This window comes from Pipistrellus kuhlii, unplaced genomic scaffold (assembly GCF_014108245.1).
Source record: "Pipistrellus kuhlii isolate mPipKuh1 unplaced genomic scaffold, mPipKuh1.p scaffold_m20_p_5, whole genome shotgun sequence".
Classification (NCBI taxonomy): Eukaryota; Metazoa; Chordata; class Mammalia; order Chiroptera; family Vespertilionidae; genus Pipistrellus; species Pipistrellus kuhlii.
In genome coordinates, this window is record NW_023425551.1 from 64,297,284 (window position 1) to 64,321,334 (window position 24,051).

The window sequence follows — 24,051 nt, forward strand, 5'->3', positions numbered from 1 at the left end:
CTTCTGTACTATTTACCAAAACAGACACCTCAAGATCCATATACTGTCCAGATCATAGTAGTGTAATCAGACAAGTTCTTGTAGTGAGGACATTGCTTGTCGTGGCAGTAAGACTTTTTTTGCTGTAGCCCTTTCTTATAGCCAGTGTCTATTGGCAGTGAGATAGTCTCCTTCAAACAACCCAGGCTTATTCTCTCTTCCCATTAGTGGAGCTGTTCACTGTGGGCAGAGATAGATAACAGCAGGAAGTGTAAAATTTGAAGGGAAACTCTATTTATAGTCAGTCTAGAACAAGTACAATTAGATACAGTGTTTTAACAATCACTTCTTCCGTGCATGGGAAATCACAGCGTCAACAGGGTTATTATCAAGCACCAAGGCATGATATATGAGAGACAACACAGTTGAATGGAAAGAAAATTATACTGGGAGCTCTGAGACTTCTTGCCCCTGCTTCAGATTGATGGTGGGAGCATGATTGTTTTGACACGGGAAGACCAGGAGGGTGGTCACAAAAGGCACTGACCTGAACAAAGAATAACTAACACGTATTTGTTATGTTTCTCTTAGGAAACTGGGGAATGTTATTTCATAAAATGGCTTAGGTTTCTCTGTCTGGAACATTGGTCTCCTAGTTCATAACCCACAAATCCATTGGGTAGAGGGGTTGATTTTATAATTAAAAAATAAATATGGGTGATCATTATTAGATTATAATTAATGTCTTCCCTGCATTCACAGTAAAAGAGTAGGGATCATATGCTACTTGTTTTGTTCACTCTTGAGAAGCATGAGTGTTCCACTGATAGAGGGCAGTACCAAAGTCCTTAGGACACAATGGTAACGTTGACTAAGGAAGTACTACAGGAAATTGTACACCAGACGAAATTAGTTTTAAGGCTTCTGGATTTAAGAAATTTTCTGAAGATGGTGTCAGACCATTTTAGCAGTGGCAGCCAAGACAGGGTATTGGGTAGGGAAAAAAACTGGATGCTCAATTTTCCAGAGATTTCCTGTGTTTATTATTGTAAGACTGTGATTTATTAAAACTGTCTTACTTCTTCAAGCAGACCAAGGTTTCCTCTGTGCTACTGAGGCTGAGATATGGGGGGTTTGTGCAGAGAGTCTGTGAAGGAGACAAGGTTATAGTACCCAGCCTACGATGGTATTCATAGCTGGGGAGAGCATTTTCACCTGGGTTGTCAAGAGGAGTTCTAGTCTCATTTTTCCTCATTACTGCATTTACAAATGCATCGCCTCGAAAAGGGGTTACTGCTCAAGTTGACTTTTGAGTTATAGGATCTGAGACCACATTATTTACATTTTTAGAGTAATCGATGGCATGTGTTAAAGAAATTGCATGGTCCACATCCTGTCTTTCTGCTGTGCTCCTGCGTATAGAAGGCAATATCATCAATTATGTCTCATCTGGCCCGTGGAGATTGTAGACAAATACCTAGTGACATTTCCTGCTTATTTTGAGAATATATTTATGTTGTCCTGGGTGATAATGATGGTGGTGGGCAAACAAAAACAAAGAACATTTAAAATATTTTAAATTATTCAGCAAACTGTTTTAGTGAGCAGGGGAAAACAAGGGTTATAGGTCTACAAGTTTAAGTCTATTTCCTGGAAAGAATGAAAGTGGTTTATTAGGCAGATAATTCATAAAAGTAAATACACAGTTGATTCTTGAATTAGGCAAGGGTTAGGGGTGCCAAACACCCAGGCAGTGTAAAACTCATGTAAACTGTTCACTCTCCCCCCCCCCCCACAAACTTGACTATTAATAACTTACTGTTGAGCAGGAAGCCTTATAGATAACAGACAGTAAATTAATACATAGCTGATATGTTATGTGTATTATGCACTATGTATTCTTAAAATAAGTAGAGAAAATGTTATTAAGAAAATCATAAGGAAAAGAAAATACACTTATAGTATTAAGTTTTTAAAAATCTTTGTAATATAAGTGGATGCACATTGTTAAAGGGGCAACTCTCCTCAGAAACATAATGGATCTGCTAAGAATAAGCTTAGCTTCTGGCTTGTCCATTTTGAAACCTATGTCTCCTCAAATATTTACACACTTCTGGTTCCAGATATTGTAAGTCAGGAATATGGACTGTTGGCTTAACTTGAGAGTGACAGTTTTAATAGGAGATACACTGAGTACTCTATTTTGCTATATATTTTAAGTATATGAGAACACTTATACCAACATTTTTTGAAGAATGCAGCAATTGTGAGCTTTCCCCATAAGTGGATAAGTCTGTGTCTGGATTCATACATAAAGAAATATAATATAGCAACATAAATCATTTAATGGTATTCCAATCTTTATGTTGGTGTTACTTAAAGGCAGTTATAGGAGATCCATTCTCTAAGTAAAGCTACTCTGTTCAATTGCTTTTTGTCTTATTTTCTCACTAGATGCCCATTGCACGAAGATTTGTGTAATGGGCCTTTCTTCACCTGGCTGCCGGCACCTGTTTTCCTCCAGCACCCAGGACCCAGGGCTTCGCTTTGGCCACTGCCTTCTGTCTTTGCTCCAGTTAGAGTATTCACTTAGCTCTGGCCAGAGCACCACTCCTGTAACTCCCACCCCCCCACCTCCCATCACCTTCATAGCAAACATCCTGCCATGCCTGGCCCACTCTTGCTTGGAGCAGCTGAGGGGTGGGGCCGCCGCCATCCTTGTCCTTCTAATTTGCATATTTCCTCCTGGTTGGCTGGTGGGTGTCTCAGAGGTACAGTCAATTTACATATTTCTCTCTTATTAGTAGATACTTCTTCACTGCCCCAGAGGGTAAAAAGCCTCTCACCACCAAAGCATATGTCTTGAATCCCATTTTGTATCTCGCCAAACTCATTATTTAGATAATTTAGATTTTTCTGACTATCTCATTCTGTTTTTCCTGGCATGTCATAGATTCCCCCTCCTCCTCATAATACCAAGATAAGTGCTCTGATACCAGTCTTACTAAAGGGCTTGGTAGGGAAACAACTTAAGCTCTTTCACAGGTGTAGAGTGAAGGATAGTGGGTAGTGTTCACCCATCCAGGAAGCTTGACTTGGTCATATTGACTGGACCAGGCCAGGGAAAAGAGGCTAAAAAGAGTGCTATATACAGGTTACAAGTCCAGTTGTAAGAGAGGAAGGGATCCAGTTAGGTAATTTTACAGATAATCACTTTTCAGGAATCACTGTAAAGATTCAGTATCTTAACTTCCCCCCCCCCCCCCTCCTCGTACTGGAGAAACACTTTTAGCTCCTACTCAGAACACTTTTACCATTTAAAAACACAGTACTAATTCAAACTCGTAATGCTTCCCCCATCACACAGCCCAGTCACCTCAACTTCAACAGAGCCACACAGTTACGTTGAGCAGGTAATTTCTATGGTGATAAAAAACAATTCCTCTCACACTTTGGAATCTTGTAGTTACTAATCTCTAGAGTTAAAATAATCAGTGTAGCAGTTTTATGAATGATAAATGTATATAAGAAATTTTCAAATAAAAATGAATAATAAATATAGATCTGGAATTTTTATATATATATATGTATGTATGTATGTATATATATATGTATGTATGTATGTATATATATATAATGATGTATCCTTATAATCGCAATTGTTCTGGGAAAAGGAAAAACAGGTTAACCAGTGTTTGTTTGTTTTTAAATGAATATATAAGTGAATTTTTCTAAAAACTGGATTAGAAACTCTGTTTCCTATGCACTTTCATCTAAAATATATCATAAATATTAATTTCCCTTCATTGAATATCTCAGGCAACATATATTCTGTTGGAACTGAACAGAATTTTATCAGTGTATATTCTTTTTCCTCTATCAACTGCTTTTTTAAAAGAGAAGTAAAGAGTAATAGTATTTATACAATTTATCATTGAAACCATTTCTTTTTTTTATATTTTATTGATTTTTTTTACAGAGAGGAAGGTAGAGGGATAGAGAGTTAGAAACATCGATGAGAGAGAAACATTGATCAGTTGCCTCTTGCACACCCCCTACTGGGGATGTGCCGGCAACCAATGTACGTGCCCTTGACCAGAATCAAACCTGGAACCTTTCAGTCCACAAGCCAAGGTTCTAGCCACTGAGCCAAACTGGTTTTGACCAATAAGTAGTTTTACTTTTCATTTCAATGGACTTGAAAATTAAATAATGATATTACTTTAAAAATTAAATTGATTATGTAAATATTACTCTATAATTATCTGCAGAAACTTTAAGATTTTTTTAAGTTTAGTCTTATTAAATCCTTTTACAATATGCTAGAAGGTTCAATTTATCATAGAAAAAATATATGCATGTATGAATAGTTTTGCTCTATGAATAATTTTGAATAGTTTTAAGCTCTCTGAATAGTTTTGCTTTATGAAACTCTATGAATATTTTCTTTCAAAGAAAAACAAGTCCCTGCATTATCTATCATTGTTCTCATTTAGGTTGGGAAAAAAAATGTTTCTTTGTCTGTGCTCCATGGAACTTCAGATCAGATGGTATCTGCACTGTTTTGTACATTTGGTACACACACACACACACACACACACACACACAAACACACACAAACACACAAAGCTTCCCCCACTAGCCGGTGACTGCATCGGCTTTACTTTCCTATGCCATGATGTTAGCTATGCAGTAACTGTATAAAATATTGAAATGGGCCAGCATTCAAATACTAAAATGAATTACAAAATCATGATATTTTAAGGTCTCATGATATTTTGAAATTAACTTTTGTATGCCCCAATGGTAAGTTTTATAGTCTCTTTCAAAATGTAATTGAAACTTCCAATATTTTCCTCTTCTAAGTTTATGGGGAAACCCGTTGTCATTTTTTATGACTATGTACTCATACATTATCTTAAAATTCCATACTTTTAGGGAATGTACGTGAAATTACAACACTTAATACCCAAACTATATTTTAGCCAGTGCTGTTGCCTGGAGAGCACATTGAATTCCTAAATATTTAGGAGAGAGATAGCATTCAGATAGAGATAAAGTATTAAAAGAGGAGTACATATATAATGGGTAGTTGGCCAAATTTAATCACACCATGATAGAATGAGTAACGGATATAATAAAATCTCTTAACTATGCACCTACCACATTCTAATCCTTATGACACTTTGCATATTTTTAAAAGACTCTTGGAGTGTTATACAAATATTGTGATTATTTGAATCCACATCAAAATATGGATGCCTATGAATTGATTAACCATGGTATAGCCTGTTTTGTTGGCTAGATAGACATATACATATTGCCATTTCTAGACTGAAGCAAAATGATGGCAAAGCATGTTATCAACTAAATTGTGGGGATATTTATGATTTTAAATGAAAAGTCACAGCAAAGTATTACAAATATGGTAAATAAAGCCAGATGTAGATGTTGTAATACTGGTTAGAAGGAGTCAATGGAGGAAAAAGGGGGGCATGTAATAATTTCAACAATAAAGATTTGTTTTAAAAAGAAATAGTTTTCTTATTGTTTGAATAATAAACATTAGACATCAAAAGACCATCAAATTGAAGTATACTGTACACCTAAGAGTATAGCAAGTGATGAATACATAAATAAGGCTGGGATTTTATACCTTTCATTGAAACCTGCTTTAGTTTATTTATTATAATACAATTATGTCCTATCAGCATTTCCTAAAGCTCTTTCCTTAATTGTCTTTATTGTCCAAATTTAGACAGAATACCGTTGTTGTTTTTAAATACTTTATTATATTGTGATTATTTTTAAAAAGAAAAAAAAGTGCTGATTTTGGTGGATTCTAATTAATATATTTATAATTTCATTAAGGTATCTAATGATTATCAAAGCTTTGTTTCTGTTTATTTTCTGGTCCTACTGATGAAGCATTTCTTGAGTTCCATTACACAAATTTCTTCATTTTGATTCAACATTTTTGTTAAATTACATGTAAAATGAAATAATCACTTATAGGATAATCTGACCTATATTTCTTAAGAATTCCATTTTGTTTTGCCCTTTGTGCTATTTTTTGATGCACATACTTTTCCCTAATCTGTGAGTTAGTTAGAGAAGCATTATTTATTCCTATTTGTTATCATGTTAATATAAATGTCTCTAATAAATATTTATGCATACTCTGTTAGACGTAAATGTTCATAGTACCGATTAACATTATTTTCTGGTAAGGGAGTGTTGTTGTAGATTTCATTGCAATATCCTAAAACTAATTGTGACTTTGTTTTTCTTTAAATTAGAAATTAAGTGCTCTAAAATTTTTATTATAATTTGTGTGTGCATGTTTACATGTACATGTCTGAGAGATAACTTGTGCTTGTGAAGGAGTGTGGGAGGAAGAGAAAGGGACAGGGAGCTAATGAGTGACACTCTAGCACAAAGGCTAAATTCATGAAGATGCAATGAAGAATTGTGTTGAATATGCACAAACATAAGATTCTTTGAAAAGAAGGTTCAAAGGTTCAGGGACAACATTTTTTAAGTAAAGCCATGGCCTTATACTAGTAGCCACTGTGTCCTACTGGTTTTTCTTTGGAATTTATTCCCTATGCCATTTCTCTACAACAGAACTTGTCGATGTTTTAACCAGTTTGGCTCAGTGGATAGAGCATCGGCCTGTGGACTCAAGGGTCCCCGTTTCGATTCAGGTCAAGGACATGTACTTTGGTTGAGGGCATATCCCCAGTAGGGGGTGTGCAGGAGGCAGCTGATTGATGTTTCTCTCTCATCGATGTTTCTTTCTCCCTCTCCCTTCCTCTCTGTAAAAAATAATATATATATATATATATATATATATATATATATATATGCACACACACACATATATATATGTATGTATGTATGTATACATATATATATATATGAATATATATATATTTTTTTAATTACCTGAAAATTGCCTCTCTACTCTCTAGCCTGCCCTTTGCTTTTCTCCCAGATTATTAAGATACTGCATTTGTTCCAGCCTCCTCCTGTTAATTGATCACCCACTAGGCATGGCTTTCTATTCCTTTCAGAGTATCTGGAAGCTTTAGAGTAATGGGAACCTAACTCAGAGACACCACAGTGGCTGGCTCTTCTCCAGCCAAACATCAAACCTCATGTTCTTATCTCTCTCTGCACCTCCCCCTCCTCTTTTCCAGCCCTGTTGATTTTTATTTTTATTTTTATTTTTATTTTTTTACTGTTTCAGCCTTTTTGGCTATGTAATGAATTTCCTGAGAGCTTAGTGTATAAATAAACATTTGTAAATTAAGCTAATAAAATCCAAGGATTGAAATTAGAGCAGGATAGTGTAGAAGGACATGTTGCATGCTGTCTCTGGTTCACACTGTATGGGGCCTCATCTGGTGACTCACATGCTGGAGGATAAAGTTATCTAACTTCCTTGGATCGCAAATTTAGGGTATGATGCTGGCTGCTTGCTGGTTGGAGGCCTCAGTTCTCCTCACATGTGTCTTTCTCTATGGGCCTCTTCATGTGGCCTCTCTGCATAAGCTTTGCTTTTCTCACAGCATATCAACTCATTCCCCCACAGTGGCCTCCCCCAAAGAGAAAGCCACATGGTAGATGTATCCTTTTCTGTAATCTGCCCTAGAAGTCACATAGTATTGTTGGAGAAATCCCAACCCCCTCACTACCCCCCCCCTGGTTCAAGTTGAAGGTAAATAGAGTCCACCCCATGATGGATATTGGTGAGATTCTGGAAGATCATGTGAGATTGGAAATATGGTTGTGGCCATATTTTGGGAAATTTGAATATTCCATAGTCAGAGATCACAGGGACCTACCAGCCTTTCTCTGTTCTGACCTCTTATAATCTTTGCTCTCATTTATAACCAATATATTCCTTTGGATTGTTAACTTTCCACGTGCATCTGTTTTATCTCCCCCGCTGTATTGTGCATTATTCAGTGCAAGGACCTTTTCTGTATTTATATTTCCCACAGGGCCTAGAATAGAGTTTTAGACATAGTCAGTGCTCAGTAAACATCTGGATTAAAGTCATATCAACTTAGAATGAAGTGAAAGACTTAGCAATGGAGTTGACTACAGCGGATAGTCATGAATGATGCAGCTTTGAGGTAGGGAGAATATGATTCCTATGTACATGTGACCCATTAGAAATAAATGAGCAAGAATCACATTTCAGGTCAATAAATGTGTGTGGGGAGAATGAAGCATGAAAGCTTAAATGTCAGTAAGACATGATGGTAGTCAATGAGAGGTACTCTTTTTGCCTCTAAATATTTAATTAAAAGTTTTTATTTAATCCAAATTATAGTCATTGAAAGTATTAAATTTAATTCTACTGGCATTTAACTCAGAGTCAATAAGACCAATTATGGAATAAGAGTAAATAGTATAAAATTTTACATTTTTAAGTGTGGTTATATTAAAAAATATTATACTTTGATTGTTTTACTTTTATCTCACTTTTAATGAAAAACAATACATGCTCATTGCAACAAACCAATATACAATATGTAGAGAAAATACAAGCCTTTCTTCATCCATTCCTAAATTAAAGATATAAATTTCAGTTTGGTATATATGTTTTCAAAGCTTTATCCATGCTGATTTTATATAATTTTCATTGTTTACTCATTGTTCTTCATATTTATTGTTCTTGCCATAATTTATTCATAAATGTGTGAAGCTCAGGATTATGTCAGTGGTAATTTATCAATGTGATGGTTATGGGATTTGATCATCAATAATTGCTCTAGGCGGCTAAATTATAATCTTTGTGGAAACTAGTAAAATGATATTTTAACTCAAGGTTGATTATTTTTATAAGTCATAGAAAATATAGAAAAATTAAATCTTGCAGGATAAATTAAATTTTTCTGTTGTATACTCCATTGTATTTTTTTGTTTTCATTCTGAGAACACACAGTAATCTGAAGACAGTACAGCATAAAGCAGTATGACTATTACTAACTAATGCATGTATGCAATATACTAGTATCTCATCCTTGTTAAATTAACCTAACAGAGATGTATAATTTTCACTGTACTAAGCATTATAAATTTCATATACTGAAAATTTTTTGGACATAAAATTTTCATGTGGAAGGTAAATGCATAGCATATTGTCTTTCAAACTCTCCCCAATTTCAGGGGTATTAGGGTCTTGGTCTATGAAATGAAAGAAAGAATAAAATCAATAAATGAAAATAGTTGAGTTTAAGATTCATGACTATTTGTAATAACTTTTTTTCATTTTTGTTTTTGTTAATCCTCACCCGAGGATATTTTTCCATTGTATTTTTTTAGAGAGAGAGGAATGAAGAGGGAAAGACAGAGAGAGAGGGGGAGAGAGAGAGAGAGAGAGAGAGAGAGAGAGAGAGAGAGAGAGAGAGATATCAATATGAGATAGACCTGTAGATTAGTTGCCTCAAGCACTCGGCCCAACCAAAGTATGAGCCCTTGACCAGAATTGAACCCAAGACCCTTCAGTTTGAGGTCTAATGCTCTATCCACTAAGCCAAACTGACTAGGGCTATAATAACTTTATGAATTAAGTTAAACCTAGATCTAGATTTTCTGTATTTATGGCATTGAAAACAACATATTTTTAGTTATATTGGTATAATTTTGTTATTTCAAACATTGATTTATAGAATATACATTAATTGCATGCAATTATAATCTTCCTGAAAAACTAAAAGTATGCTTCATAGAATATTGAGGGATATATTGACATATAACTATAATCTGTTTAAGATGGCTGATCACACTGAAGTGATGAAAGGCATTCGTCAGTATCCAGGAGTTAGATATCCTGTCCTTACTCCTAATCTTCAGGGTTTTCATCGTGCTGTAAGTACGCTACTAATTTTTCGAAAATCAGTGTCTTACTATTGTAAAGGTCTTTACAAAGTTAAAATGGAATCAGTTGTGCCTCACTTGTTATCCTCTATAAATACTATGCTAATATATCTACATTAATACCTGGAGATTAATAACCTCATGGAGCAATTAGGGATTAGAGTGCTCTGGATAAATGATTCTTCCAAATTAACCATTCAAAGGAATCAAAACACAAATACAATTATCCATTTTGATGAATTTTTTGGATATTATATTTTGTGCATTCCCTTCCAATGAGGACTGTGGAATATAACCTAACCATTTCTCGGCACAGTATCGTCATTGTTAATATTGCAGTGGATGGTTACTCTTGTCCACTTTTGGGGTCAGCTTTCTGCTGCTGCTCTCTCCAGTCGCTGTCATTGGAACTGCCTGTCACAGTTTTCCTGTTCCTCTCTGGCTTCTTGCCTCCTAGTCTTCTGGATTGGGGATGTATATGCAAAAGCTTTAACAATTACACAAAAAAGAATTAGTGGAATTTTAAAGAAAGGCTTGAGGTGTTATGCTTCCATGGCGTTAGTGTAAAAGTGTCGCAGCAGCTGCTTCTGATGTTAATGGCTATTTTTCTCTTTTGTATTTCAGACTCTATCACACAAAGTTGAGGTGGTGGGTACTAGTGTGTCTTGTTAAAACCACTTTAGTTGGATTTGATATATTATAATTATTTGTCACCTTGTAAAGAAAAAAGAGGCATTTTTAAGAAAGTATAAACATTGCTGTCTAAACAAAGCAGGGACTGTGTCTACCTTGAAAAGATACTGAAAGACACCCTTTGATAGCTTGTGTAAGTAAGTAGAGGAGAGAGACAAATGTTGGCTTGGAAATCAGACAAGTCTGTGCTCAAAACAGGGCTCCAGAGTGTTGATAGCTTTGTGACCTCGGGCTAGTGATTTAGCCTCCAATCTCCAGTTTTCTCAACTGTAAGACTTTATAATACAATTCACAGTAAACAAGATTGTTGATTAGAAATAGAGCATGCAAAGTACTAACAACCATACTGGCACCCAGTAGGTGTTCAATTAATATTTTAATTTTAGAGCTTAAACATTTAGTGGGAGGAAAGAGTGGAATATTTAAATTGCAGGAAAGATGACAGAATTTGTTGTTCTTAATGTATTAATAGGGTATCAGAAAGAGAGGGAAATTTAGGCACAATGCTAGAGATACATTCACAGAAAGTCTTAAATTTTAGCTGAAAAATCAGGAGACTTGACATTTGAAAATAAGTCACTAGAGAAGCCTGGGGGAAGGAGTGAAGATGGCAAAAGGGACAAAAAGAAAATTGATTGGGTTAACTGGTTGGATTTAAAGACTGGCAAGAGGGTTAGGCATTAGACACAGAAGAATATGGGTGTAGCAGTCAGGGGTGAACCACTGGAAGCTAGGTTAAGAGGTGGGAAGAGTCAGGCCAGTGGGGCTCAGTGGTTGAGCATCAACCCATGAAGCAGGAGGTCACAGTTTGATTCCCAGTCAGGGCACATTTCTGGATTGTGGGTTGATTCCCAGTGGGAGGTGTGCAAGAGGCAGTCAACCAATGATTCTCTCTCATCATCATTGATGTTTCTGTCTGTCTCTCTCTTTCTCTTTAAAATCAATAAAAATAGATCAGATCATCAAACCTCAGAGGGAAGGCAGGGGAGGGTGTGGATAACAGGGAGAGATCAACCAAAGGACTTGTATGCATGCATTTAAGCATAACTAATGGACACAGACACCAGGGGGGTGAGGGCATGAGCAGGGGATGGTTATGAGGGAGGAATTGGGGGTGGGGGAAGAACACATATTTAATAATAAAGAAAATATTTAAAAATCTCTATATATATGTTTAATAGGTGGGAAGATTTGGGACATTATCTAAATGATGAACTGGAGAAATATTTTTCTGTTAGACTGAAAGAAGAGGAGAAAAGCAAAGCACTTACTATATTCTGCTTTAATAGTTGGTCTAAAAAATAGGTTTTCTATTGATATTAAGAGGTTTTATTAAGTGCTAGTATTTTCCATAATTAAGGTGAAATATTTCTGAGGATAACGTCATTTAGGAAAGGCAATATTATATTGGAACATCATTACTGTGTTTTCTGTTCCTCGTGTATTTATGAGTGTTGTGGTTTCTGGAATTATTCTGTTATTATAAAATATTTTTACATTTCAAAAGAGAGTATGTGGCAATATGAGAGGAATGTAATTTTCAATTCTAAGGCAGATGTTAAAGAATACAAGTATGCCTTTATAGAGCAGTTTCAAAATTATTAGCTTTTGCCTTTAAATTATATTTTTCAGGTTGCTGCTGGGGCCACAGAGATATCTGTTTTTGGTGCTGCATCCGAATCCTTTAGCAAGAAGAATATTAACTGTTCTATTGAAGAAAGTATGGAGAAGTTTGAGGAGGTTGTTAAGTCTGCAAGACATCTGAATATTCCAGCACGAGGGTATGAAATCCCACAATTTCTATTTAGTTAACCTCAGTTGTTCAAGACCATTTATGAACTATTTAAGCATTATTTTACCAATCATAAAGGTGTACATGGGCTATCTTATTTGTGCTTTATGTGATTAGGGTTATGGCTATAGAGTAGCACATCTCATTAATATCAGTTAATGATTACTGTGGACCTATGTCCTGCGATGTATAATGCAGTTGGGACCCAAGGGATAAGCAAGCAGACCTGATGTTGTTACTCATTAACACTAAAAAATCTAAAATGCAGCCATTGTTGTCTCAGCTTAGTGTGATTGATAAATTGGTGTAAACTCATAGCAGCATTTGGAAAGAAATCATCTAATGTGTTTTTCTGATGATGCTCAACCACTGAGCAACATCAGCCAGGCCAACAACTTCTTTTAAGTAACAAAGGGATTGTTATACATTTCATAGACACAGGCCTGGATGTAGACCCTGTTTGCAATAGATGCTGCAACTACTGGGCCCAACTTCCCAGTGTAGCTCAAAGACTTACATTTATTTTACATATTCTTCTGCAATTAATGCGAAAGACAAGCGAATGCAATTTTGAGTGACAATATTAGAAAAGTATTAGAATTCAACTAAGGTCATTGGAAGGGCAAGTGGAATTAGACTGAACCATAGTGAACTATCTTGTTGGTTTACATACTTTTGTTTAATATTTTTCTTCCTATATAGTATGTTTGCAACATGAGTTTTTTAAAGATACAAAATTATTTTTTTAGATTTTTTTATTGTTTAAAGCATTACAAATAGTAATACATGTCTCCTTTTTTTTTTTTTTTACAAAATCATCTTTGTAAATAAATATATCCATAACATGCAAACACATAGAAGAAAAAAAATTTTAATGACATAATGTATTTCCATAGACAGAAAATAAAGGATGTCTGTTATCAGTGCAAAATTATAAAACCACAATAAAAAAAGAAAGGCTGAACTGTAAGATTCTAAATTAAAACATAAGTTGTTTTGTCTCCTTTAGATGAAAGAGGAAAAAAATAAAGGAGCTATTGTATTGTATTTCCATGTGCATTTAAATGTGGCATGTAGGTTTTAGAGTAAAGTTATTCTCACTGGAAAGTTTAAAAACCACATAAATATGAGAAGTAACGTGCATGTGCAGCTTACACATCAACTAGGAAATTCCTCTTAATGTTGAATGATGGATGTAAACATAAACTATATGATATCAGATTTTACCATCTTAGTTTTCCGCTTATAAAACAGAGTAGGTACTGTGATAAAACTAACAGAAACCCTAAATCCTTTTTAATACTAGTTGTTGAATAATTATTATTAATATCATCCCAGCAATAGAGAAACTTCTAACCATATTACAATGTAAAAATCTTCCCAGGCTTTCACAGGAAGGGCACAGAAATACAAGATGGAGAGGTAGCACATTGTCAAATGAGTTAGAAAGCACATTGGAGACTTAGGGTAGAGTTATACTGTAGGCAAATGTATGCTGCTCAATGGCAGATCTAGATATTCTGGGACAGATTTCCTGAAACACTCTTCACTTTTAGAAATTTGCCTTTCAGTACGTGAGTTCACTATTTATTTGTACAATAGAAAAATATCTTCTTCCTGCCCCAAACTTTGAAAGAGCATAAATTAGATTTTGTTTTAACTGGAGATCTGGGCTTTAAGTGCTCATTATTAAAAATCATAGGCCACTGGTACTCATTTAAAGAAAAGAGCCATACACACTCAACTACTTGAAGATGAAGTAGATGCCTCAGCCTGTCTTTCTATGGCAACAGCTGCATCAACATGTTCTTGACCATCATCCAGAAAATTTATGTTGTCAGCTGTTAGATTTAAAGGCCATAAGGCACTATGCATTTTATAAATGCTCATCATTTAAATTTTTATAAAAACAGTAAACTTTCCTTTGGTCAAAATAGCAGTTTTTATTAAAGTATGAAGGCCAGTGTTTGATTTCCTCCCTCCTGAAACACACTTATGCACATCCATGTGTACACATTTTTAATAGATGCTCAGAACTTTAGATAACATCTGGGACACATTGGGAAGAGACAGCATGCCAAGTCATTGACATAAAATGCCGAGTCAGCTAACTACTGCTGTATATACATTATATGTGAATGAGCAGTGGAATGTTTACATTTCAGACTTCATTTTTTAATGTGTAATTCACATGACATGTTTAAAAAATCTTGGTCATATTTTTATTATGTCTAAATTTTTAAAAAGTTAAAAAGACAAGAAAACTAAGTACTTTGTAAATGTAATCATTTTCTCTCTTTGTATTAATGTCATTTACTGAAAGAATCATCTCTCAGTTGGTCAAGATCCTTTTAAAATTGAAACACTTCAAAATAACCATATAGTAGCTCTACTGTAAAATGGAAGACATTCTGGTCTTATTCCTTTTTGTTTAAAGTAAGCGTCAACTCTTTAATGAATCACGTGCACTAAGTGTTTGTGACAAGAATCATATGTGCAGGCTCTTTGGAGAATATTGATTTAAAAAGGAAACTATCATTGAGGTGCCCTTAGTCATTTTGCTGTTAAAATGCTTATAAATGCATATTAAAAATTACAATTCACAGGTCAGCAGTAGTGCATATCAAAACACAACCTTTTTACATAATCGTTTTAGGCCTCTTCTTTTGACATGGAATGACTTGATCCATGATTAACCTCCTGAAAGCCTGAGCTTACTGGAAGCTAAAAACAAAACAAAACTGTACTTTAAAAATGGTTGTAAGATTCAAACAAAATTATTCACCTATTCTTTATGAAAAATTTAAAATGCAGAAGTATTTGACTGTGAACTGTAACTGCAGTATTTCTTCTCAAGTCCTTAGAAAAAAATAAGATACAGAATAATAAGAACAGGAAGTAAAAGGTAAATTAGTAATTAAACTAATAATGACAATCACAGGTAACTTTTAGATGCAGAAAAACAAAGACAGTAGTAGGATGTGATAATGTTTTACTTTACCCATAATTTTTAATGAGGTAAATTTATTGGTCTATAACAAGTTTCAGTTGTACATTATAATTCAATATCTATATTCAGTCCTTACCACCAAAAGTCTCCTTTTCATTCTTCATCATACACTTGACCACCTTTATCCATTTTGCTTTTCCCTTAACTCCTTCCTCGCTGGTAACCATCAATCCATTGTATCTTGTGAGCTTGTTTTTATTTGTTTTGGTTAGTTCATTGCTTTCTTTCCTTTTTTTAAAAAAAATATTCCACATATGAGTGAAATCATATAATTTTTGTTTATAATTCTGAAGTATTTTATTTAGCATAATACCCTTAAGGTCCATCTATTATGTCGCAAATATTATAGCAATATTTCATTTTATTTATGGCCAAGTAGTATTTCATTATGTGTATACCACCTCTTTCTTTCTTTCTCTCTCTCACACAAACACCATATATGTGCCATATCTTCTTCACCCATTCATTAACTGTTGAATACTTAGTTTGCTTCCATATCTTAGCTATTATAAATAATGCTATAATGAGCATAGGATATATATACCTGTTTAAATTAGGGTTTTCATACAAATACCCAGAAGTGGAATAGCAGAATTATATGGCAGTTTTATTTTTAATTTTTTGAGAAACTGTTGTTTTGAGAAACTTGGTGCCTATGTTTTCTTCCATATTGGCTGTACCAATTCACATTCCCACCCAACCATGCCTGAGGTCCCTTTTCTCTACAACCTGCCCAGTGCTTGCTATTCTTGCTAATAACCATCCTAAAAAGTGTGAGGTGATATTTCATTGTGGTTTTGATTTGTATTACCCTAATAACTAATGATATTGAAAAGCACTTTATGTGCCTGTTGGCCAACTGTATACCTTCCTTGGAAAAATGTCTATTCAATTTTCCTGCCCATGTTTTTATCAGGTGGTGGTGGTTTTTTTTTTTTTTTTTATTGAAACATTGTATGAGTTCTTTGCATATTTTGGCTCTTAACCCCTCATTGAAAATATCACTTCAAATATCTTCTCCCATTCAGTTGGTTGCCTTTTCATTTTGTTGATGGTTTCTTTTGCTGTGCAGGGGCTTTTTAATTTGATGCAGTCCCATGTGTTTGTTTTTGTTTCTCTCCTGTTGGAATCAAATCCACAAAAAACACTGCTAAAACCGATGTCCAGGAGCTTGGTGCCTATGTTTTCTTCTATATAATTTATGACTTGAGGGCTTAAATTTCAGTCTTTAATCTATTTTACTGGCTTTTCCTTTGAGAGATAGAGATATTTTGTAACTCAATGCATTTATTAAAGAACTTGCAACCTGCTTATTTGCTAATCAAACCGTTAGGCCATGGTGTATATATTGCATTTCCTATCTTTCCTTGTCTAATGCAAAATGTCATTTTGGATTTGGATCCAGACCCTAAAGGTAATAGCACTCTTATTGGGTAAGGTAATAAGCCTCTTATTTAGGACTCAGTTTTTAAAATACATAGTGACCGGTAGGTAGTGTTTCTGATGATTGATGTAACAAATACTTTTCATTGGTCTGACTTACACCAATGGAATTCACTTGCACACATGGCACCATCTTCTTGAAATCATAACTTACCAAAATATGGTTACATAAAATTCTAAAAACGAGACATCTGTTAAAGTTATTTTTATTCATACATGTGGTGTGTATGAGAATTCGTACTTTTTAAAGTCTTAGATATTATTCTATCACTGCTGTGTGCTAGAATAATACATACCTAGCAATAGTTAATATGGATAAGCTGCACTTGAACAGGCATTCATAAATAGCCATAATATAGAGCTTTTGAGGAAAGAATGTGTTTTGCATTTCTCATAAAATTAGCATTTTAGAGCAAAAGGAGAATTTCAGCAGAATTGTTTCTTAAGACGCAAGGGACAATCTTTATTTCTTATATCATCTACAGTGATAAGTGCACAATAGTCTCTCAAACATTATGTTTTTTTGTTGGTGTATTAGTAATGGAATGCTAATGGAATAGATTGATATACTCTCTTGTACGTCACAGCAGCTCATTTATTTAAATGTCTCAATTACCTTTAGACATTGCATGCAATCTCATCACTCTTCTCATTGTCTCTTCTGATGTTGGCATGGTTGACTCTCTTCACTTCAAGTGATGGTGACATTTATTCAAGATTTTATTGATCCTTTTTCTCTTGTTTTGCCAAGATGATTGGAGGAATGTGGGATGACTGTGGGCAGGTAGACTTGAGTAAGGCTTAAGTGTAAGTGCTTTTTCGCGATTCAGTTCTACTATGTAAAGTTGTTACAGACTTAGTTTTGCCATTTATCAGGATTTTTCACAATACAGATGCTCCTCAATTTACAACAGGGTTGTCCCAATAAATTCATCATAAATTGAACATATCACCTAACCTATTAAACATCATAGCTTCACCTACCTTAAACATGCTCAGAACAGTTTCACTAGCCAATAGTTGGGCAAAATCCTCTCACACAATGAATACACAGTAGAGTATGATTTGTTTACCCTCATGATTGCATGGCTGGCCGGGAGCTGCAGCTCACTGGCTCTGTCTCGCATCATGAGAGGGAGTTGTACTGCACATGGCTAGCCTGGGAAAGATCAAAACTCTATATTCAAAGTGTGATTTCTACTGAATGCCCTTTTTTTCCTCACCATCCTAAAGCCAAGAACTGTAAGTCAAACCAACGTAAGTCAGGTACTATCTGTACTGATAAATGGCTTCAACAAACACACATAAAACAACCCCCAACTCATTCTGCAGAGTTTATTGTAACATTACGCTTTTTGTTAATTTTAACACAATTAGCTTCATTGTGATTGGGGATTTCTTTTATTACTCTGTCATCCTAAATCATGTTGAACTATGTTCTAAATCTGAACTTTCAAATATGTGCTATCATCTCTAGCTATAGGAATTAGAACATTAATAACCTGCATCTAGCTAAACATTTATTTTATAGGTGAGTAATTTTACAGAAAATTATTCAGAGGATGAAAATTACATTTTAACAAACATATTGGTGCATTAATTCATTCAAGATATAATGAGTGTTTTATCTAATGTAGTGCCTTGTGGTGCTATGTGGAATATGAAAATGAAAAATTTGCCTGATTTCAAAGAGTTACCAGCAGACTGGTAATAATTATTATGTTGCTCAAAAAAAGGGCAAGTGCAGTAACAGATACACAGATAAATACTATTAAATTTAAGGTTATTAAAACATTTCTTGGAGAAAGTTCATGAAGAAGGTAGGCTAATGTATATAAAGAACTAGGTGGTGTCACAACCGAACAGGTGACTGATCACCATGAAGTGCATGGAGCACCTCTCAGACCCCCTCTCTTCCAGTCCCGAAGCCGCTCACCGTGAGGGGGGCTGGTGGCAGGGCGGCACTAGGGACTGTTGAGTGGTGGGCTGCTTGGCTGGGTGGCCTGAGCTTAGAGGTGGCAGCGAGTTTCGCAAAGCAGTCTCTGGGCGGAGGAGTTTTGCAGAGCAGTTGTGGGATCAGGGGAGCTTCACAGAGCAGTGGCAAGGGGTGGAGGTAGGGGTAGTTTTGCAGAGCTTCCAGCTGCGAACTTCACAGGGAGGCAGCAAGCTTCCAGGAGCAATCTAGGGGCAGGGGTGGGGGAAGCCTTGCAGAACAATTGAAGGGCCGCAAGCATCACGGAGCGTCCCAGGATGGTAAGCTTCCCATAGTGCTGCTGGGCAGCAGAGGCCATGCAAGGAGGCCAGGCTAGGCCTAGGGACCCTAACCACGCATGATTTCATGCACGCTGGGCCTCTAGTTAATAAAATAGGTAAATATATGAAACATCTTCAGAAACTGTGGCCTTTTTAATCAGGATAGGAAATCTGCAAAGAGCAAAGGAATAGTGATGAGACATCTCAAGAAATGTTTGGGTAACAGGAAGAAGTTTACTTTTACTGGAATAGGACTTTTGGAGGCTGTGAATGGAAAAGGTAGAAAGTTACACTGAAGCCCAGCTGTTGTGGCGCAGTGGTTGAGCATCAACCTATGAATCAGGAGGTCAGTTCCCAGTCAGGGGGCATGTTCGGGTTGCAGGCTCAATGCCCAGTGTGGGGCATGCAGGAGGCAGCTAATCAATGACTCTCGTATTTGATGTTTCTATCTCTTTCACTCTCCCTTCCTCTTTGAAATCAATAAAACTATAGCTTTTTTTTTGGTTTGGTTTGGTTTTAAAGAAAGTTACATTGAGTTTTCACAAATTGCTGAACTTGAATAGTAAGCTTATGTGGTAGACACTGGCAAGCCCATAAAATATTTTTAAAGTTGAAAAATATGTAGTGAGATCTATTCTCTAAGAGTATCATTTTGGCAATAGGACCTGGAGGAAAACGAGCGGTAAGAGTCTAGAGGCAAGGAGAGCATGCAGGAGACGTCTGTGGCTGCCAGGAGAGGGGACGCAGGGGCTGTTGTGTGTACTTGGGCTACCATTGGCAGTGGTTGCATGCTGTAGAGGCTGCAGGAGAAGAATTAGCCAAACTTTGAATATGTTCTCAAAGGTAACCTTTGAGTGATTTAGCAGGACAGACTTTGGAAATGGCTCTGGTGTGTTTTGTTTTTTTTAATGAAAAATGCAGGGGAAATAGGGATGAGCATCATTTTGGACAGATTGAACTTGATATGTCATCTGAACGTGGCAAGCAATCAATTCATAATATTCACCAGGAGACTGGAAGTTGCCCCTGGAGTTACCTGCATATGGTGAGAGAGAGACTAAGGAGAACTGAGCTGGTTCAGGGACTCCTTTTTCTATTCCCATTACAAACGTAAAAATATGATACATTTTAAAACATATACCATTCTCAGAATAGAAAAGAAAAGAAAGCCCCCAGATTTTATCAAAGAAAATGTGATTAGTATGCCAGTTGATGCCACTAACACAATGGGGTATCCATCCTAGATACAGTCTCTCGTGGCTTAGAAATAGGATTGAATGCATGAGAAAAGAGATGTTCTCTAAGACATGGATTTGTAACTGAGCAATCTTGGAGCCTGAAAACACTTCCTTGCCAATGCAGTCACTGGGACCTATGCCATGAATAGTGTGGGGTTATGGATTTATAACACATGGGTCCTGTAGAAACCAACTGAGGAATTAAGGTAGGAATTTGTCCAGGGACTGGTAAAGATCTCAGGGCAAGGGTGGGGAAGTCAGGTTTCCTTCTAAGGGACATTTAAATAATACAAGACTCTTGGGGAATTCCAACAGAAACTAAAATCACCATGAGAACACATTAAGTAAAAATTATACATTTAATAACCAGGAGCCAATCAAAGATGAGTAAAAATGCTGTGGCAAAGTAGTCGGGAGATTTCTGAGATTAGATACTATCAGGTCTATTGAATATCACTTTTTATATAAGGGAATTAATCAAGCACTCTGGATAAGGCAGTATTACTAATAGCTGAGTGGTTTTTAACTTTACAGGATAATGAACTTCAAAAATTATTTTAAAACATTAAAGGTTGAATTCTATTTTCTAAGTCTCTGATTCAACTAGTTTGGAAAGTATCCTATCCATCAGAGGTTTTTTTTTGTTTGTTTGTTTTGTTTTTTTTGTTTTGTTTTTTTAAAGCTTCCCAGATGATTCTGAACAGCTAAGTTTGAGAACCACTGTCGTAGATTATTGAAAAAGAGCAGAGGTCTAGAAACTGCTGTTAGCCACTAGTCTAAGTAGACAAAGCAGCATATTTTCACACTCATCATCATGCCTTCCTTTTGCCAGTGGTTGGCAAGCTTTTTCTGTACAGGCCAGAGAGTAATGATTTAGGATTTGTGTTTCTGATGGTCTCTATTTCAACTACTGAGATATGCTGTTATAATATGAAAGTATCTGTGGATTATAGCTAAACAATGGGCATGGTTTAGTCCAATAAAATTTTATTTGCTAAAGAGTGGTGAGGAGGACTTGCTTTGTTCCTTACTCTGTTTTAGAGGGTTAAAGTGCAGTGAATGAACGCAGTTGAGAACTGTCACATTCACTTTGGAGAAAGTAGCCCCATGGGTAAATAGGTTAAAGAAGTGACTACTCAACTTACAAAGATGGAGAACATAGAAAGATGAAATACATAGAAAGATGAAATATCATGGAGTGTGAAGACCAGGCAAGCCATAGGCCTGGGAAAGACTAGCAGGAAAATATGAGTGAATGAAAATGTACTCAGAGAGACAGGGTTATGGCATAGAGTGGTAGCTATGGCCAGGTAATAGAAATTCAGGAAAGGTTAGTTTCATATTGTTTTTCATTTGCTTTTTTTTTTCTTCTTATTGTGGTTTTCACAATTAGAGGAACAGCATATAAATGGATGACTTGGGTTTTCTATTTAATCACATCTAGATATGTTGGGTTCAGATTCAATGTACTTATATTTCCAACATATTATCTATAATCATTATATCTGAATTGAAAAAAACTGCCATGTGACCCAGCCATCCTACTTCTGGCAATATAGCCTATGAATCCTGAAACATTAATTAGAATGCATACATGCATCTCTATGTTCATACAATTTTATTTACAGTAGCTAACATCTGGAAAGAGTCCAAGTTCCCATCAGTAGATGAGTGGATGGAAAAGCAGTGATACATTTATACAATGTAACACTATGTGGCCATAAAAAAGAAGGAAATCTTACTTTTTGTGACAGCTTGGATCGACCTGGATATTATTATGCTAAATTAAATAATCCGGTCAGAAAAAGACAAATACCCTATGATCTCAGTTATATGTGGAATCTAATGGACAAAATAAACATGAACAAACCAGAGGCAAGAATATATGAACAGACTTTTTCTTTCTTTTTTTAATATTTTATTGATTTTTTTACAGAGAGGAAGAGAGAGGAAGAGAGAGTTAGAAACATCGATGAGAGAGAATCATCAATCAGCTGCCTCTTGCACACCCCCTAATGGGGATGTGCCTACAACCAAGGTGCATGCGCTTGACTGGAATCGAACCTGAGACCTTTCAGTCCGCAAGCTGACTCTATCCATTGGGCCAAACCAGTTTCTGCAGAGACTGACAACTTTAGTCAGAGGGGAGGTGGGTGGGAGGACTGGATGAAAGAAGGTGAAGGGATTAAAGGACATATATCATAACTCATAGACACAGACAACAGCGTAATGACAGCCATATGGAAAAGAAGGTGGGCTAAATGGAAGTGGGCAAAGGGGGAGGAAATGGGGATGGAAAGACTTTGCTTGAAATGATGGGTGCGCAATGCAGTGTCCAGATAATGTATTTTTGAGTTGTACACTTGAAACTTGTTATGCTTTTATTAACCAATGTCACCCCAATAAATTCAATGAAACTATTTACTCTTTTTCATCCTTAGACACCTCATCTAATGTTATGCTTGCAGAAGTACATTTTTTTCAATTTCACATATCTTGATCAAATGTATAGATTAATCAAACAATAAATGTAGTTTCTAGTAATTAGAAAAGCAAACAGATGGGCTTTCTGTCCAGTATGACTGTCAAATTTTACTTGACTTTGCCTTCTTTCTCCTTTCTTATCCTCATAACTGCTTATTTAATGTCAAAACACAACTTCAATCACATTTACATTGAAATTAGATTACGTCTTTAGAATCAATGGATATGGATTGAATTATTTACTATATATTATATTTTCTTTTTTAAATATATATTTTATTGATTTTTTACAGAGAGTAAGGGAGAGGGAAAGAGTTAGAAACATTGATGAGAGAAATATCGATCAGCTGCCTCCTGCACACCTACTGGGGATGTGCCCACAACCAAGGTAAATGCCCTTGACTGGAATCGAACTTGGGACCCTTGAGTCTATAGGCCAAAGCTCTGTCCACTGAGCCAAACAGGTTAGGGCTATGTATATTATATTTTCTTACTCCAAAATCTGTAATGAAATCCATAGTATATCTTCCAGTCAACAGCATTTTAGAATCAAGGAAATATGGTATTCTCTTCTGTTTTTGCCTCCACCTTTCCTCTGGTAACCACTTCTAGCATTCCCAAGGAGTTACATTTCCAGAAAACAAATCTGATCTTGTCAATAACTTACCTAATAATTTTGAGTGCCCCAAAGTAACTTTGAAAGATCTCAAAGTTTAGTCTCCTTGGCATTCAAGTCTCCTAAATCCTCTCATATTCTGGTTTGAAGAACTGGATCTGAAGCTTCATTTCTCACCACCCACCTCTTCCTCCTGTGAATTGCTTTATTCCCAACAATCCAATGCATGAAGCATGATTTTAATACAAGTGTTGTTAAGTCTCTGAGGAAAGTTGAATGAAATGGGGTTGGTATTGAGCTGAAAATAGCGAAAGCAGACTTTTTCTATAGCTTAAGACTTTAAGATGGAAATGTATCATTGCCTTTTCAGGAAAAGCTTGGCTTTTTAAATATTAAATTGTTGAAGATGCTTATAGAATATCCTTATTTGGAGCCTTTGAAAAGCAGACTAGACGCTTTTCTGTTTGGGATGATTTAAATATAGCCACAAGAGATAAGATGAACTTTGAGGTTATGGCCAGTTCTAAGAGTTTCAGGGTGATTAAAGACTCTCTAAATGAGGCCAAGACATCCAGATGGGAGTGAAGAGCAAAGTTCAGATAGTCATCTACATGGTCTTTCTCTATGGTTCCAAAAACCTGGATAGTTA

At 35.7% G+C, this 24,051-nt stretch overlaps 1 protein-coding gene across 2 annotated transcripts in view; it reads left to right on the plus strand.

Moving 5' to 3' along the window:
- Nucleotides 1-24,051, plus strand: part of HMGCLL1 (3-hydroxymethyl-3-methylglutaryl-CoA lyase like 1) — a 153,764-nt gene that overhangs the window by 56,548 nt on the left and 73,165 nt on the right. For both annotated transcript variants that reach the window (XM_036414903.2, XM_036414904.2), the window contains exons 4-5: nt 9,769-9,864; nt 12,199-12,347. In XM_036414903.2, coding sequence (XP_036270796.1) covers nt 9,769-9,864; nt 12,199-12,347 — 245 coding nt within the window. The remainder of the gene's footprint in view (nt 1-9,768; nt 9,865-12,198; nt 12,348-24,051) is intronic.